Source organism: Megalops cyprinoides, chromosome 2 (assembly GCF_013368585.1).
Source record: "Megalops cyprinoides isolate fMegCyp1 chromosome 2, fMegCyp1.pri, whole genome shotgun sequence".
Lineage (NCBI taxonomy): Eukaryota > Metazoa > Chordata > Actinopteri > Elopiformes > Megalopidae > Megalops > Megalops cyprinoides.
Genome location: NC_050584.1, coordinates 11,658,479 through 11,672,572, shown reverse-complemented (window position 1 = coordinate 11,672,572; position 14,094 = coordinate 11,658,479). Strand labels below are relative to the sequence as shown.

General features: G+C 46.7%; 1 protein-coding gene across 1 annotated transcript in view; it reads left to right on the top strand.

Moving 5' to 3' along the window:
* The first annotated feature begins 1,726 nt into the window (after nt 1–1,726).
* The window catches only part of bmp6 (bone morphogenetic protein 6), a 29,514-nt gene continuing 17,146 nt past the window's right edge, over nt 1,727–14,094 (top strand). The window contains exon 1 of the mRNA XM_036517454.1: nt 1,727–2,602. Within this exon, the coding sequence (XP_036373347.1) occupies nt 2,197–2,602 (406 nt within the window). The 5' untranslated portion in view covers nt 1,727–2,196. The remainder of the gene's footprint in view (nt 2,603–14,094) is intronic.

Here is a 14,094-nt window from a genome sequence, read left to right as displayed (position 1 = left end):
AAAACACTCCCACATGCACACATATTGGGTTTTTTCTTTATTACATGCTAAAGACAGGTGGAATATATCTTTGTATGTTACACAATAAAGTGAAACCATTTGAATTATTTGCTTAATATCTATGGTAATTTGTATTTCTTTTCATAGGTCTTTAGAGTAGCTGAGACATATTGGGCCCCTTTTCCATGCTTTTTCCATCTGCACCTCAATCACGGAAAGGGATGGTATCTGTGGCTTTGATGGCAGGATTTGCACTTCTCCGTGATAAGATTACCTGCAGAGCGGTAGGAGTTCCCTTCCCATCAAAGGATCTGAGACCCTGCAGACACAACACCAGATTCCGGGGCTGGGCGCGCTCTCTGTTTCCACTCAAAGGCTAAAGGCAAAAACGTCAGTACCACAACAAACACACGCAGCTCAAAGGTCTCGCACCTGATCTTGTGGATACCGCTGACTGAGTTTCAGTCTGAATGCCTCGAGTTCCCCACAACAATATTGAGCTGAAATCCTTTGGTTTGATAACAGTAGTCCTCGGAGTTGTGTGTGCTCAGGTTACGCCTGCAAACAAAGGGACGAAATGTATGCCTCGTGAAACAATTTCAATAATAATTCATCAGCACATTCATCATCGTTTTCCCGTTCTTTGCAAATAGCTTCCAGACCAAGCGCAATGTGCTATAAAGTTGTCAAGACTCAGTTTGTCTCATCGCCGTAATTACAGCGCTACAGTGGGTTGTAAATTCATGATGCAGTCAGACTCTGGGATCACAAAATGAAAGAGAATTGAGCATATTCAATGTATAAATGTTCATCGCGATGAAACGTTTATACTATCATGTAGCATTTTATTCCACGCACTGGACAGTATGCAGATTATTAAAACAACGTTTGTATTGGCAGACAAATGGAAATAAATCCCAGATGAGAAAGTCTAAATGAAACATCCTGAGTTTTATATACATGTATATGCATGTTTGCATGTAGCTACTCCCAACTGAATTCACTCTACAGTGTTTAAATCAAGATAATTCGCATAAAAAACTATGAAACCACATCTGTTCTTCAACTCCGGATCACAGATACATCAGTAGTGTTCGTGTTCTTCGTGTTCTTCTCACTGGGCAACAAACATGGCGGGCTGCCAAAACATTGTCGGGAGTGTAATCGTTTCTGAAATTAGAGGTTAATTAATTAGTAACGTCTTGTTGCAGTTCTTCTTTTCATCGTTAGGGGTCGTGCCTGAGCTGGAATACTATCACGTTAAATCAGGGGAACCCTTAAGTTTAACAGCAGTTTGCCTTCATCAGGGGAGAGCAAGTTTCATTGGAGCCGCCGGACATCATTTGATGAACTCATGAAAGGACACATTTTGAATTTACGTTGTGGGTGTGTGTGTTGTGATTATAAAATGTTACTGTATAAGTACTTTACAATCATCGTAATTTACAAAATTCCTTTGCTGATGTGCCCAACACAATCGAGTGCAATAGGCTACTTTCCAGCACAGAGTCAACATTAAGAATCATCTTACTGAAATACCTCGAATCGCTTAATCCAGAATGGTCATTTTATAACGAACTGTCCCGTCATCTGAGAGACCAGCGATAATTGAAATTTCCCCGAAAGCTCCTCCTATGTGAGCAGAAAAGGGGCGGACTCAGTGTGACTGCACGCGCTTTACTAGCTACCTGCTAATGCCACTTTATTTAGTCACTCGAGGCAGTGAACGACGTAGCCAGTCACTATGGGGAAACTGTAAAAGTCGCTGAAGACAACAGATAACGAGACAGTCTGAAATGCTTGCTAACTATGTAAACCTGACTATAAACATACAATAAATTAAAATGTTTAATTCGGCAGGATTGCTCTTTTTACAGTCCTTTACCACATAGATATTGGTTCGGGTTGCCAGCTAACTGAAATCGGACTTTGAAAACCCAACTTTTTGCTGCATCAAGCAGAAAGCCCTGTTATGGGCTTGATGGAGATACATCGGGACGAAAAAGTTTTGGGACCGCTTATCAACACCTTTCGCATTGGATAATATTTCATATGGCCTGAAGGATATTGCATTTTTCATAAAGAGAGGAGCGCGTCTGGGAACGTTACATCAAAAGTCTCAAACCACATTACGACGCGAAAAAGAAAGACATATACCAAATACAAATACCCTTTTAACTGTAAACTGGGTATACCATGATAAGCTACTCTTTCACTTTCGGGGGGTTGTGGTGGAGCTCGTATTGTATTTTGCTTATTGTAGGCAGCAATTATTTATTTGATGGCAATAACGAAATACACCCGAGCTTTGTTCACCGGCGGCTGCGGACTCACGAGAAAAGAGAGATGCAGAAAGAGATTCTTTCCATCCTCGGACTGCCACACAGACCTCGACCGCATCTGTCACATGGCAAGTACAACTCGGCACCTCTGTTCATGTTGGATCTATACAATACCATTTCAAACGAGGAGAAAAATGACGTGGAGGGGCTTTTGGACCAGTATAAATCAATGTTCACCACTCAAGGACCTCCGCTGGCCACTTTTCAGGACAGTGCCTTCTTAAACGATGCCGACATGGTGATGAGCTTTGTAAATCTGGGTAAGCAAGTGTAACTTCATCGTTCTGTCTCTTGAAATGCGCTGAAAATATTCACGTAGTTAACTGTCTTATGATTTTGAAACAGTTCCCAGCATCTACAGGTGCCATGAGCGTCTGCAGATTGTTCTGGATTTTTTTCCAGGAATCTTTGACGAGAAGCGAAGGGCAACACGGGAAGCCAAGGAAATAGGCTATTAGCAAGTGAATTCTGCACGTAATTTTCATTCAAACATGTTTTTACGTTCTAAAAAGTAGACTATAATTCGGGTATCCAAACTTTTAAAAAAGCCATTAGCTGGCCAAATTACCGAGGGTCATTTATCAAGGCAACTATTAATGTCACACTTAATCGTTTATACAAATGCAAACCACTAAAGAGGCGTGTGTTAAGTTGCACTTAAAAATGCTCGAGTGAAGTGTGTGCGTAACAATAGCGCGTGCGGCTGGGCATCCGCAACCGTAGCCCTTATAGCGGACATTCCTCCAGGAGAAAAGAGGAGTAGGCTAAAGTAAAAGGTCTCGGGGGAGCTGCGCAGATGTGAAGGCCTGCAAGACTACAGGTGCTGGGAAATGCGCCAGTGTTCTGATGCATTCCAACAAACAGAAGCGAACGGAGAGATGATCGACTGCGCAGCGTTGATTGCGTCGCCGCACACCCGCGGCCTCTCTCCCTGTTGTGCTAACGTCCCAAGGCAAAGGCGCCAGAAACCACGGGTGAGATGTTTTGGGATAATGAAGTGGGATTGTGTTGAATAAAAATGGGTACGCATCGTATTATCATCGGCGAGTTGTATTTTCTCTCATTACATCTAAAGAAAAAAGGGTTGTTTCGTCCTAAACAGCAGAAGCCACAGAATATTTTGCAATCAGTCCGATGATTTATGTTTGCAAGGAGAAAATTAAAAACATGTCCGCAGCAAAAATAAATACGCGAATTAACAACCGGCAAGATGGTATTTGTTTTAAAGCTATTCTTGGCATGCGCTGATACGAGCTATAGTTTGTGTGCATAAACTGTATGTTATTGTTTGTGTTGTTTTGCTACATTTCTGTAATTAGACCTCGAACTTAAAAGGGACACTTTAATCATAAAAGGTCAAACATGAAAGGGCACGGCTGTCCCTTCCATTTGCAGTGCAAGTGTTTACAGAAACAATCTAAACAGGCTGCGCGAAGATAAACAGAATCCATGCCAGACACACTGGTCAAAGTTACTTAGCTTCATTGATGTCATTCATTGGCTGTTGTCACATTACTCAGATTGAGAACGCCGTGGAGCGTCTCCGGAGGAATTTGGGCTTGCGGAGAATTGAGAGAAATTTGAACCGGAGCCTAACCGCACAATTACGCCGGTGACGTGATGCAATACAATGCATGAGACGAACTACCCTGTAAAAACGTCTAATTTATGATCCTCAGGAGCTTTATATGGTGAACTGCGGTGCAGAAGGGTAACTCTCTGGAGAATCAAACTGTGGACTCGTGGGCTGCTCTTATGTAAACATTTAGCTACTTAATGACTACTGTGTGAGGATGCTGTGCCTTTCTCGAGCTGGTGGGCGTGCGTGTGTGTGTGTGTATTTACCGTCAGGGATGAGTCCGTTGCTGCCGCACATCTGTGCATCTGCTTTTGTAAATCATGTCTTGTACAATATTTCATATTTCTTTCCAATCCGGTGCCCAGGGATTATGTTGCCATCTCCCTAATAGAACACAGAGTGCTGACCACTTTGGAGACGCCGATTTCCCTGAATGCAATTGCGATTAATGTCACATGGGCCAGCAGGCTCCATCTGGTTTGTTGCTACTGCAAGGGCCAACTACTGTGTGTCACCAGACAGCTATTTAGTATGTGTGAGATTGTACTTAAAGAGGGACTCACTTGTCATTCTCATGCGTTATGCCCAGGTGGGCTAAGAAAGAGGGGTAAGTGGTGATGCTGGTATCCCCCCATTTTATGAAGGAGACATTCCAAGAGCGACTTGCAGGCTATATCTTTGTCTGAGACTTCTGAGTAGTGTTGCATGGAAGATGATGGGTTGCCTTTTAGCTCCATTCATACCCAAGGCAGTAAACAGGGGTCTTTTGAAATGAAAACTACAACTAAATTTCAGCAACAGTAAACATCATGAAAACACACATTACAAAATACTAATGGTGATACAGTAATTATAAAAACAGGCAAACACACACACACACAAAGGGACAAAGTTAAAAATACAATGACAGTGGTATTGTTTAAATTTGAAGCATTTCTGATGGACTGACATGCCCACCTATCCCTATAGTCTCACCTTTCAGAGCTCCACAGATGTGACTGGCCATTGTGTTCTTCAGATTGAGTCATGTTGCTGCGAGAATGTTATTTTTGTGAATATACCGTTGACTCATGTCAAAATACTTGGGTCGCGTTTCCTAAAGCATTCTTTCCTTTTGTTACTGTCTACAAATGGCAAGAACAGCACCGTCTCTGGCAGCATGCTGGACACGCTGGTGCTGGCCCTCTGCGGTGAACAGATGCAGTGCTGTGTGTAACTCGCGCTCAACATGCCCCAACTTGCCCCGTGCTTCTGCGGTCTTAATTGGCACAGTGCAATAAATGTCCTGGTCCCGCAGCCTGAAGTAGCCTTTGGGCTCAGTGACAGCACAGTACGCATGAACTGAGGAGAAAATATCTATTGGTGATTTTACAGAAGGGCTCCCTTCCAAAGTGGGGTAACAGGATCACTTTTGTGAGTGTATATGGTTTACCAGCTCTCAGAGGAGATCTTCCTTTTATTTAAGTTTGATCTTATTTCATGTAAATCTTCCATTTATTATTCACGGCAGAGGGTCTCAGGTAAAGAAGTGTGAGGAAACATGGAGAAAACGCAAGCCGCGCCCCTCAGATATCACTTTGAAAAATCCGTTGTCTTTGGCCAGTTCCCACAGTGGGAGTGTGGCTGTGCGGATGCGAGGCGCTCATTGATTAGGCTCAGTGGCACAGCGCTATCGGTTCTGCTGGAGCGTCGGTGGCCTTCGCGGCTGGGTCGTTCCAGCCTCCCGCTGGCGGGACGTGTGATCTCCCGGCGATTTGTTTGTCACTGCGCGTGAAAGAGCTCTCCAGCTGTTCGGCTCTCAGACGGTGCGCATTTGTCAAAGTAATTTGAGGAGGGGGACGTGGGCCCTCTGAGCGCTTGAGCCTCGCACCGCATCCTTGTTTTCGTTAAGGCTGTCGTGTTATTTTCCGCCCCCCCCCCCCCTCCCCCCCTTTGCGAGAGCCGTGCAGCTGTGATCCTGCGGCTTACCTTCGCTCTGCGGCAGTGGCTGTGATTAATAGGAACATCTGCTGACGGGGTACCACCCTCTCCTCTCCGCTCCAGCTTACCTCTGTGCTGCTTCCATACCTCACTGCACCATAGCCCATGAGCTGCCAGTGGCTCTCTTTAGGTGATGCAATGCCACCCGCGGAGCCTACTGGTATGCAGCCAAGCATCTCCGTAATGCTTAAAAGGTGACCGGAGGTAGAAGGGGTTCAGAAGATTAGCAGGGTCTGGACAATCCCGGATTATTCTGGGTCTGTGTGTTTTTCTTTTTTTTTTAATGCTTGGTTGGATTTCCGAGCGCTAAATCTAAGGGGGTAAGCCATTTATTCGCACCAGAATGTGTCTCAAAGCTCCAGCATAAGCAAATAATCAATTGGCTTTGATCAAAGACTTAATTGTTTGACTGAGGAGGCTGTGCACAAGGCCGGTTATCCCATAAGTAATGCTGCTCAAAAAGAGTGCAATGTCACCCTGTTTTTTTTTTTTTTTTATGAGTGTTCATGGGAAAATTCCCAAGGCATCCAAGAACGGCTCTCGCATGCCTGTTCTGACCGTGACTTAGCACAAAGACCTGCTCAAAACAGAGCACATTTTAAAACAGAACTAAAACTGCGAACAACAAGTTCTGCCACTTTAAGAGACGCTTGTATGGAAAAATCATACGTGAGGCAGAGGTGTTCAGTGAATCAGAGCAACTGTTTGTATAATTGGAGCAGCTGTGTTTTTGCTATGTTGCCTGATAATCAATCCAAAGCTTTTCCCGAAAAGTGGAAGATTTTTCTGCGCTGTAACTCAATATGTGGAAGCGTTTGTGAATCCCAGGAACACTAAACCCCATTGTATCTGTCTACAGTTTGAGCAAGACTGCACGCTCATTATGCTCTTGATATTTTTAACATATCCAGTGTAGCCCGGCGCAATTACGACCTGTTTATTACTTTTTATGTACTCTAATTGAGTGTATCTGGTCTCTCATGTCTCCCTCGGTCTGAAAGCTGTGTGGCAGTGCTGGGCAGTCAGCACACAGCAAAGCTGAGTGTACTTTTGAGTGTGTTCTTCACTGGCAGTATAATCAAGCTCAATCAGGGGGCCCGTGCTGCAGCCACCTACGCGTGACACTGTGATCCTATCGCCAGCTCTTCGAGCCGTGCGCGGCCGTCCCGGCGAGATAACATCCGCGATGCGGTGCGGAGGAGTGCGAGGTGGAGGCCGCGGCGAACGCGATTCCGCAGAAGCAGCGTCGCGCGTGTCTCTGTTTTTATCTCGCAAAGCCGTGAGCGTTCCAACACACCCCCCCCCCCCCCCACCAACGTGCAGAGACACGGCACACTCCCCACAGTTAACGATCTGCAGAGGAGCGCTGATAACGCCCGGCGGGGCGTCAGGGTTATGCGACCGGGTCCATATATCATCTCCCGCGCAGGCATGTAGCACTGTTTGCACAGCCACGCGGTACGGACATACCAAAGCCTGGGAGATTGCGCAGAGCCCGTGCGAGCCGGCGGCGGCTGGTGTTGTTTTGATGGCCGCGGCAGGAATGGCTGCAACACCCCGCCGGACCTGTGATCCCTCCTGTGTGCGTCCCCTGCCGCCTCTCCCTGTGTGGGCGGGCGACCCGCCGAGCCCCGAAGCGGGGCGGAGAGCTGTGGCCAGGACAGCTGCGGTCACTCAGGAGAACAGGAGGGCCCCTTTGTTGACAGCGGGGTGGCTTTCCTGAGCGGACCGGGCCATGCCAGCCGCATGCCGGAGGGCGGAAACAGCGTCACCCAGCCCTGCCGGGCGGATCGTGTCTCGAAGAGCTTGGATGGATGGTGACTCCTGCCCATACGGGCCCCCCTTCCTTTAGGGGTGGGCAAGCGTCAGCCCCAGAGAGGAAAACGCCGCACATCCATCCTGACTCTGCTTTCTGCAAAGGCAGGCCTTTAGTATTCAGCTCAAAAACACTAAACAAACAACATGAGCATGAAACTCCAAGGTTCACACCAGGGTGTTCCATCTTATTGCTGAAAGGAGTAATGTAACAATATATTATAACAGGAAAAATTCAGCCACTGTGCACTATGCCACGATTCATGAGTAAGGAAGGTCACATACACACAGGCAAATACAAAGCATTTTCAACAGGTAGATCATCACTTTGGAACACAGTGGATATACACAGTGTATCACTGACTGTTCCTGATGGCTATTGTAATTACAACTCCTTGGGGTGACTTGCAAAGCCTGACATGCAGACATATACATATGCCAAAATGAACAAACGGATAATCAGAGAAATAACTATTTCAATCATTTTCATCATCAGTTGCTGTTCAGACATACAAGCTTAACCAGGCGAAACCCCTCACCCCCATTCCTGGCCCCACCATCCAGTCCTCCCCATGATGGACTCCCAGAGATGCCATGGAGGGCCGTAAAAATAACAAAGTGACCACGAGTAATAAATATGTGGCCATATAAACAGTGGGCCCTTTTCTTTAGGGTGCGCTTACCATTCTTGCCCTCTATACCACCAGAAGAGGGGAGGCCAGGACTGTGGCTACGGTCTCCCTCCTCACCGCCACCCCCGTTTGGCCCCTCGGCCTGTACAGCCCCCAGCCCTGAGAGTTATGGATGTCTCAGTGCGATAGGTGCTGTATGTCTGGAGTCAGCACTGCTGGGGTGGGTTGATGCGAAGCAGCTGCCTTTACCCAGAGTTCCACGCGCTCCGCCGCCTCCAGGCAGGGCACCTCCCTCACGGTGTGGCACGCGGGGACTTCGGCTAAACCTCGGAGGTCAGCCCCACGCACCTCAGAGAAGCCATGTTTCGCTTCAACGCAAACACCTGATAAAGGAGGAGGAGAAGAAGACCAGAGTGTATATAGGAAACATACAGACCAACATATGGTGTAGAATGACCAGCTTATGTGCAGGGACCACTACTACTGTCTTTTCCTCCTTTGAAAAGAGCTCATTACACCAAAATGTTGGGTGATGGTAAAAATTATTAGCATTAATGTTAGCTATAAAAGTGTGGCCATCAGCCACAAAGCAATGTTACATGTACAATCTTATTCACCTGTGAGGTGGTTTTCTCTCACAGCACAACACTGGCCTGCACTGTTGAAGGCAAACATGTATATCCACTCTGTTAAAAGCATGTGCCCAGACAATGTGACTGAAAGAGGAAAATAGATATGGGGAGACTGTGGGGAGATAGAGGGAAAGACCTTGACTGATGTCCATATCTCTGCAGAGGGGTATAGGAAAGACGGGGTCATGAACCGCATGCAGGCACCCCTCCGCGGAAGATGTCGGGGGAGATGCGGCGTGGGATCGCTGGACTCAGCCGCCCGTTCTCTCTAGGCCCCCTTAGGTGGTGGAGGAGGACGTGCCTGAAAAAACAAGGGCCCCCTTTTCTCACCAGCGGCGTGCCCAGCGCCGTCAAACTGGGGAGCCCGTTTTACAGGCTGCACTGACAAATTTACGAGCCCCCGGGCTGCCGGAGGGGGCGACTTTCCAAACACGACGCGGTGGGCGAAAACACGAGGAGATCACAGCCTAGATTGCAAAGCGGGCCGACAGGGACCTGAAGCCGCCCCCCTCCCATCCCGTCTGCACATTCCACGCGCCCTGAGCCGCCGCCTCCACCTCATGCGCTGTTTGCGCTCGCTCAGACGGCTAACACTCCCACCTCACCACTTATCTCCCGTGGGAGGAATGTGCGTAAACATGCGCAACAACAAAACACGCCAACAGAAGAAAGTTCAGCGGAAGCACACAAACTCAATGAGGTTTACCGCCAAAGTTCAGTTAGATTTATTGAGCGATATTTCGTAATTTTATGATTAATTGTTTTGAGCCTCAGGGCCTACGATACCTGTAAAGTCAACAGGCACTTACTCCCACCACGAACACAGGAGGACTCAGATACACCTGTTTTGATTAATCACAGCACCTGCAGTGCTTGTAGCCTCTTAGTATCATTGTGGTCTGCCCCAAGTTCTGTAATAGAGAGAGAGAGAGATGGAGAGAGAGGAAAGGAGAGAGGGAGAGGCACAGGGAAATGGAGAGAGAAATGAAAAAAGAGTGAGAGAGAGAGGGAGGGAAAGAAAGAGATGGAAAGAGGGACAGAGAGAGGGAGAGAGAGAGAGAGAGAAGCTCTGTCCCTCTACCTTTCGGCTCTGGAATGCACAGCAGCAATATTTTGACTTCTCCTTTGGAAACAGCTGCGTTTCCTTTTTCAAAGATATTTTTTCCTTATTTATCGGATCCCTCAGGAGAAATCCATCTCCCCCATCTGACGTGGGCTTCCTCCTCTAAATCTACTCGCTCTGTGCCCGACGGCCGCTCAGACACACACCTGCTGCTGCAGACACCAGATCGCTCTAACAGGCCCCCCCCACTGGCCTCGCTGTCCCCCCTACACACACACACACACACACACACCCCTCTGGGACCCCAGACCTCAGATGGCATGCCTGGCCAATAAAAGAGACATCTACATCATAGGCTTGGCAGGCTTTGAAAAAAGCCCACCAAAAAATTAGACATGTACACTCCTGGAGAACAGAAAATACATCAAAACCCGTGGAGTACATCTCTGTTAATATTTAGTTTGTGTTAATGTAAGCCAAACTTGAAAGTAGCTTGGGAGTCATTTTCTAACAGGGGTCAGTAGTTTGGGGCTGTTTGAAACCAGTAGCTGTCCTCGTGTGCTGAAATCATAATGGAAATCGACCGTAACATCAAGGAGAACAAGCTCAACTAAAGAAAATAAGATAAGCTGTTTTTTTTTTAACGATCTCACAATCTGATGTGTGCTGAGGGCCAAATAGTGAGTAACGTAGATGTTATCTTACTTAGCGGCCCTATTTTTGCACGCAGTTGGCGTTACTTCAGTAAGCGTACTCGGTGGGGCTTTGTGAGAAGCCTTGCTGGATCTCGCTGCAGAGAGTACTCTTTAGGCCACACAGGGAGAGAAAAGGAAAGCAGCCCATAGTCATATAGACGCTGGTGTCAGCTGCAGCTCTGTGGTTCACAAGCCAATAACTATGGTAATGCAGTTCGTTTCTTGTTGCCGTCAAATGGAAGGTCAAGCAGTCAAATTTCTTCCCCATTGGAGCAAGAAGACGGCACTTTTATACTATGGGAAAAGGACACGTTGAGCCTGGCTGTCATGTTGGGAGAGACAGCTTTTAAACATTACGCTCTCATCATGTCCTATAAAAGGCTGAATAACTGTTTCTCTTAAAGCGACATCCATATGGTTTTGATGTTTAGATTTTTATATTAGCATTCTGAAACTAAGTAATTTTAGAACTGAGAGATAGGAATGCAGTTTTTCCACATTTTCTCTATGCTCATGCTTTTTGCCTCGGTGTTTATCATGCTGAAGCACAAGTGTGATGATCATGTCCCCGTATTATTTGTTGAAAGGTGAAGGGCTTGTATCGCCATCGGATGTAACAACTCGTTTCACAGACACGGTGTATGAAATCTGAACCGGCTGTACTTGTCAGTGCGTTAATTGTCAGTGCCTCTGCCGGGTCACAGACACCTGCAGCCACGGCATCCAGGCACGCACACTGTCCCTTTCATTCCCACCGCGGGAGAATAGGAACGAAATCTCCCAATGACACACAGGTATGAGGCCGTGAGTGGTGCCATTGAGCTCTGGGCCGATGAGGCTCCTGATAGTCACCATGGGTACGGCCTGGGCAACTGGCACAGACATAGGCAAGGTCTTATCAGAGCCGTAATGATCACAAATTATCCGTGTTTTCTGGAGTCTTAGAGCATTGGGTCTGGCTAACGTGCTTAGTTGTTATAATTCTTGGTATTCACCCAGGGTACAGTCCAGCTGGACTATGGGGAAATACTTGTACAGCTGATTGTTGTACATTATTTTTTTTTTCTATGATTTTTTTTTCTTTTTACACCCCCTTTTCAGAATTGTCAGTTGCATATCAGGCTTGTGTCACTGGCAAAAACCTCTGCATTTACACAGGAGCACTGGGAATGGCAAATACAATCCTCCAATACACTCACGTGCTCACAGTGACTAATATTCACCCTAACAGTCCCACAGTGCGCCACAGATGCCAACTGGAGGATAGAGGCATCTCTACTTACGCTATCTGAGTGTGCCACAGACCAGTGAGACGAAGAGACCTGGTCAACTGATTCATCATTTTGGGCTGGGCCTCGGGCCGCAGGACACAGAACAAGCACCTCAGCTGACTGAACCAATCGGCAAATTCTACTTTTGCATGAGAATGTAAAACGTTTGGGTCAGTTTTATTGCCTCTGTCATACAAGTCTGAGGAAATCGCCTTTCTCTGAACATTTTTTTCCCACTAGTGATGTGACTGAAGGCTTCCTAGTCTATGGGGACTAGTACACGTAATAAAATGACCAAACATAGTAATACTTTAGAACATGGTTTACATATTAACATTTAATAATGTACATAATAATATATGTCACTAAAATACATCATTGTCAAGTGTATTGCGGTGCCTCCCTCCATGTCAAGGACATGAATAAGGTTACCAGATTCCAAATAAAACCCCACAAAGGTTAAAATGCACACTGTTCAAATGGGGGTGTACATATGTGATTGTAGTAGACTGTGTTATTATTATAATAATATATGTCACTAAAATACATAATTGTCAAGTGTATTGTTAAGGACATGAATAAGGTTACCAGATTCCAAATAAAACCCCACAAAGGTTAAAATGCACACTGTTCAAATGGGGGTGTACATATGTGATTGTAGTAGACTGTGTTATTAACGCTATATTAGTCATTTATAACTGCACTGTGTTCTATAACTCACTTTTTGACTTACCCAGAGTGGCATCAGTAATGTTGCTGCCTTCCCTGTGTTGAGAGTTAATGACTCTGGAGTCTTTATTCTGCACTGCCTTCGCAGTGATGTTAGCATGACAGTCAAAGTGACAGCCTGTAGCCTGTGTCGATCAGAGCTGCAGGTTGGTGTGTGTGGAGGAGGAGCTTCTGTCTTCAGCATGTGCTCACGCTGTGAGCCCTCACTCCTCACTCCCCCTCGCACGGCTCTGCACCTCTCCCCAGGTGAGGGGGGGCCCCTCTCAGAACGAGTCTGGGGTTGATTGTAAACTCCTTTCCTTCCACGTGACCCCCGCCTCACCCCAGTGTGTCCTACCGGGGGCCCCGCTTTGATCCGGGCCGCGGGTCAGTGAGGGGGATCATGGCCTGCTGGACAACAGAGCGCCGCCCCCAGCAGGACGTGGAAACCTGCCTGGGTCTTGCGGCCTCTCTCCCCCCCCCGAGCGAGATCCTACCTTTGCTCTGAGGGACGCCTCCAAGGTTTTAAACACTGGAGCGAAGTGCACGGCTGATGGCGAGGATCAAAAAAAAAAAAGCGTGGGCGGTAGAGCCGGGGGAATACATGAGCGGCGCGGTGTGAGGTGAACCGGAACGCTTCCGTTCTGGAGAGCAACATTTTCTCACGTTGAGCCAGAACGATGCCCCGTGGGAACCGAACCCCACGCTTGCCCGATCCTGAGCTGAGAAGCCCGTGCTGTCTTGGGTTAAATGGCAACGTGAGAGAACCGTGGACCGTGAGCGTATCTGAAGGAGCACGCTTTTGTACAGACCTTTAATTATAGCGCTAGTGCAATTAGTTACTGAGGGGAGCTTTTGGGATGTGTGACTAGGTCCCTGTAGGAGCTGTAAAATTTGAGGAAAGCCTGAGAGTCTTGCAGTATAATTACATAAACACATCTGAATTCTTAAAATGCCTACGGCAACAGTAGCTTTTATTAGTTTAACCATCGGAGACGTCTTTTTTGAATCTCTGCGTCTGCCCGTTTCATGGGGTGCAGAGACGCTCTGTTTAATTGAAGGCCTCGTATAAAGTGCTGATTTCCTTTCCTCAAGTCGCAGCGACAGGCTGGGGATGCAACCGCCGGTCCCAGGATGAATAGGAAACAACAAAGATTTAATTACAAAGCAGACTGTGCTCACAATTTACAGAGTATTGAAAAGTATTTTTATAGTTGCTTTTTTATTTTTGCTTGTTTTGTGTTTCTAAAAGTATCACAAAGTACTGTTTACAATTGAGCAAAATGAAAGCTATACAAAGATAAAAAAAGAAAAAAATGATATGATATTATGCAATAAAATTCAGTAAAAATGACTTATATGTATAAATAATACGCA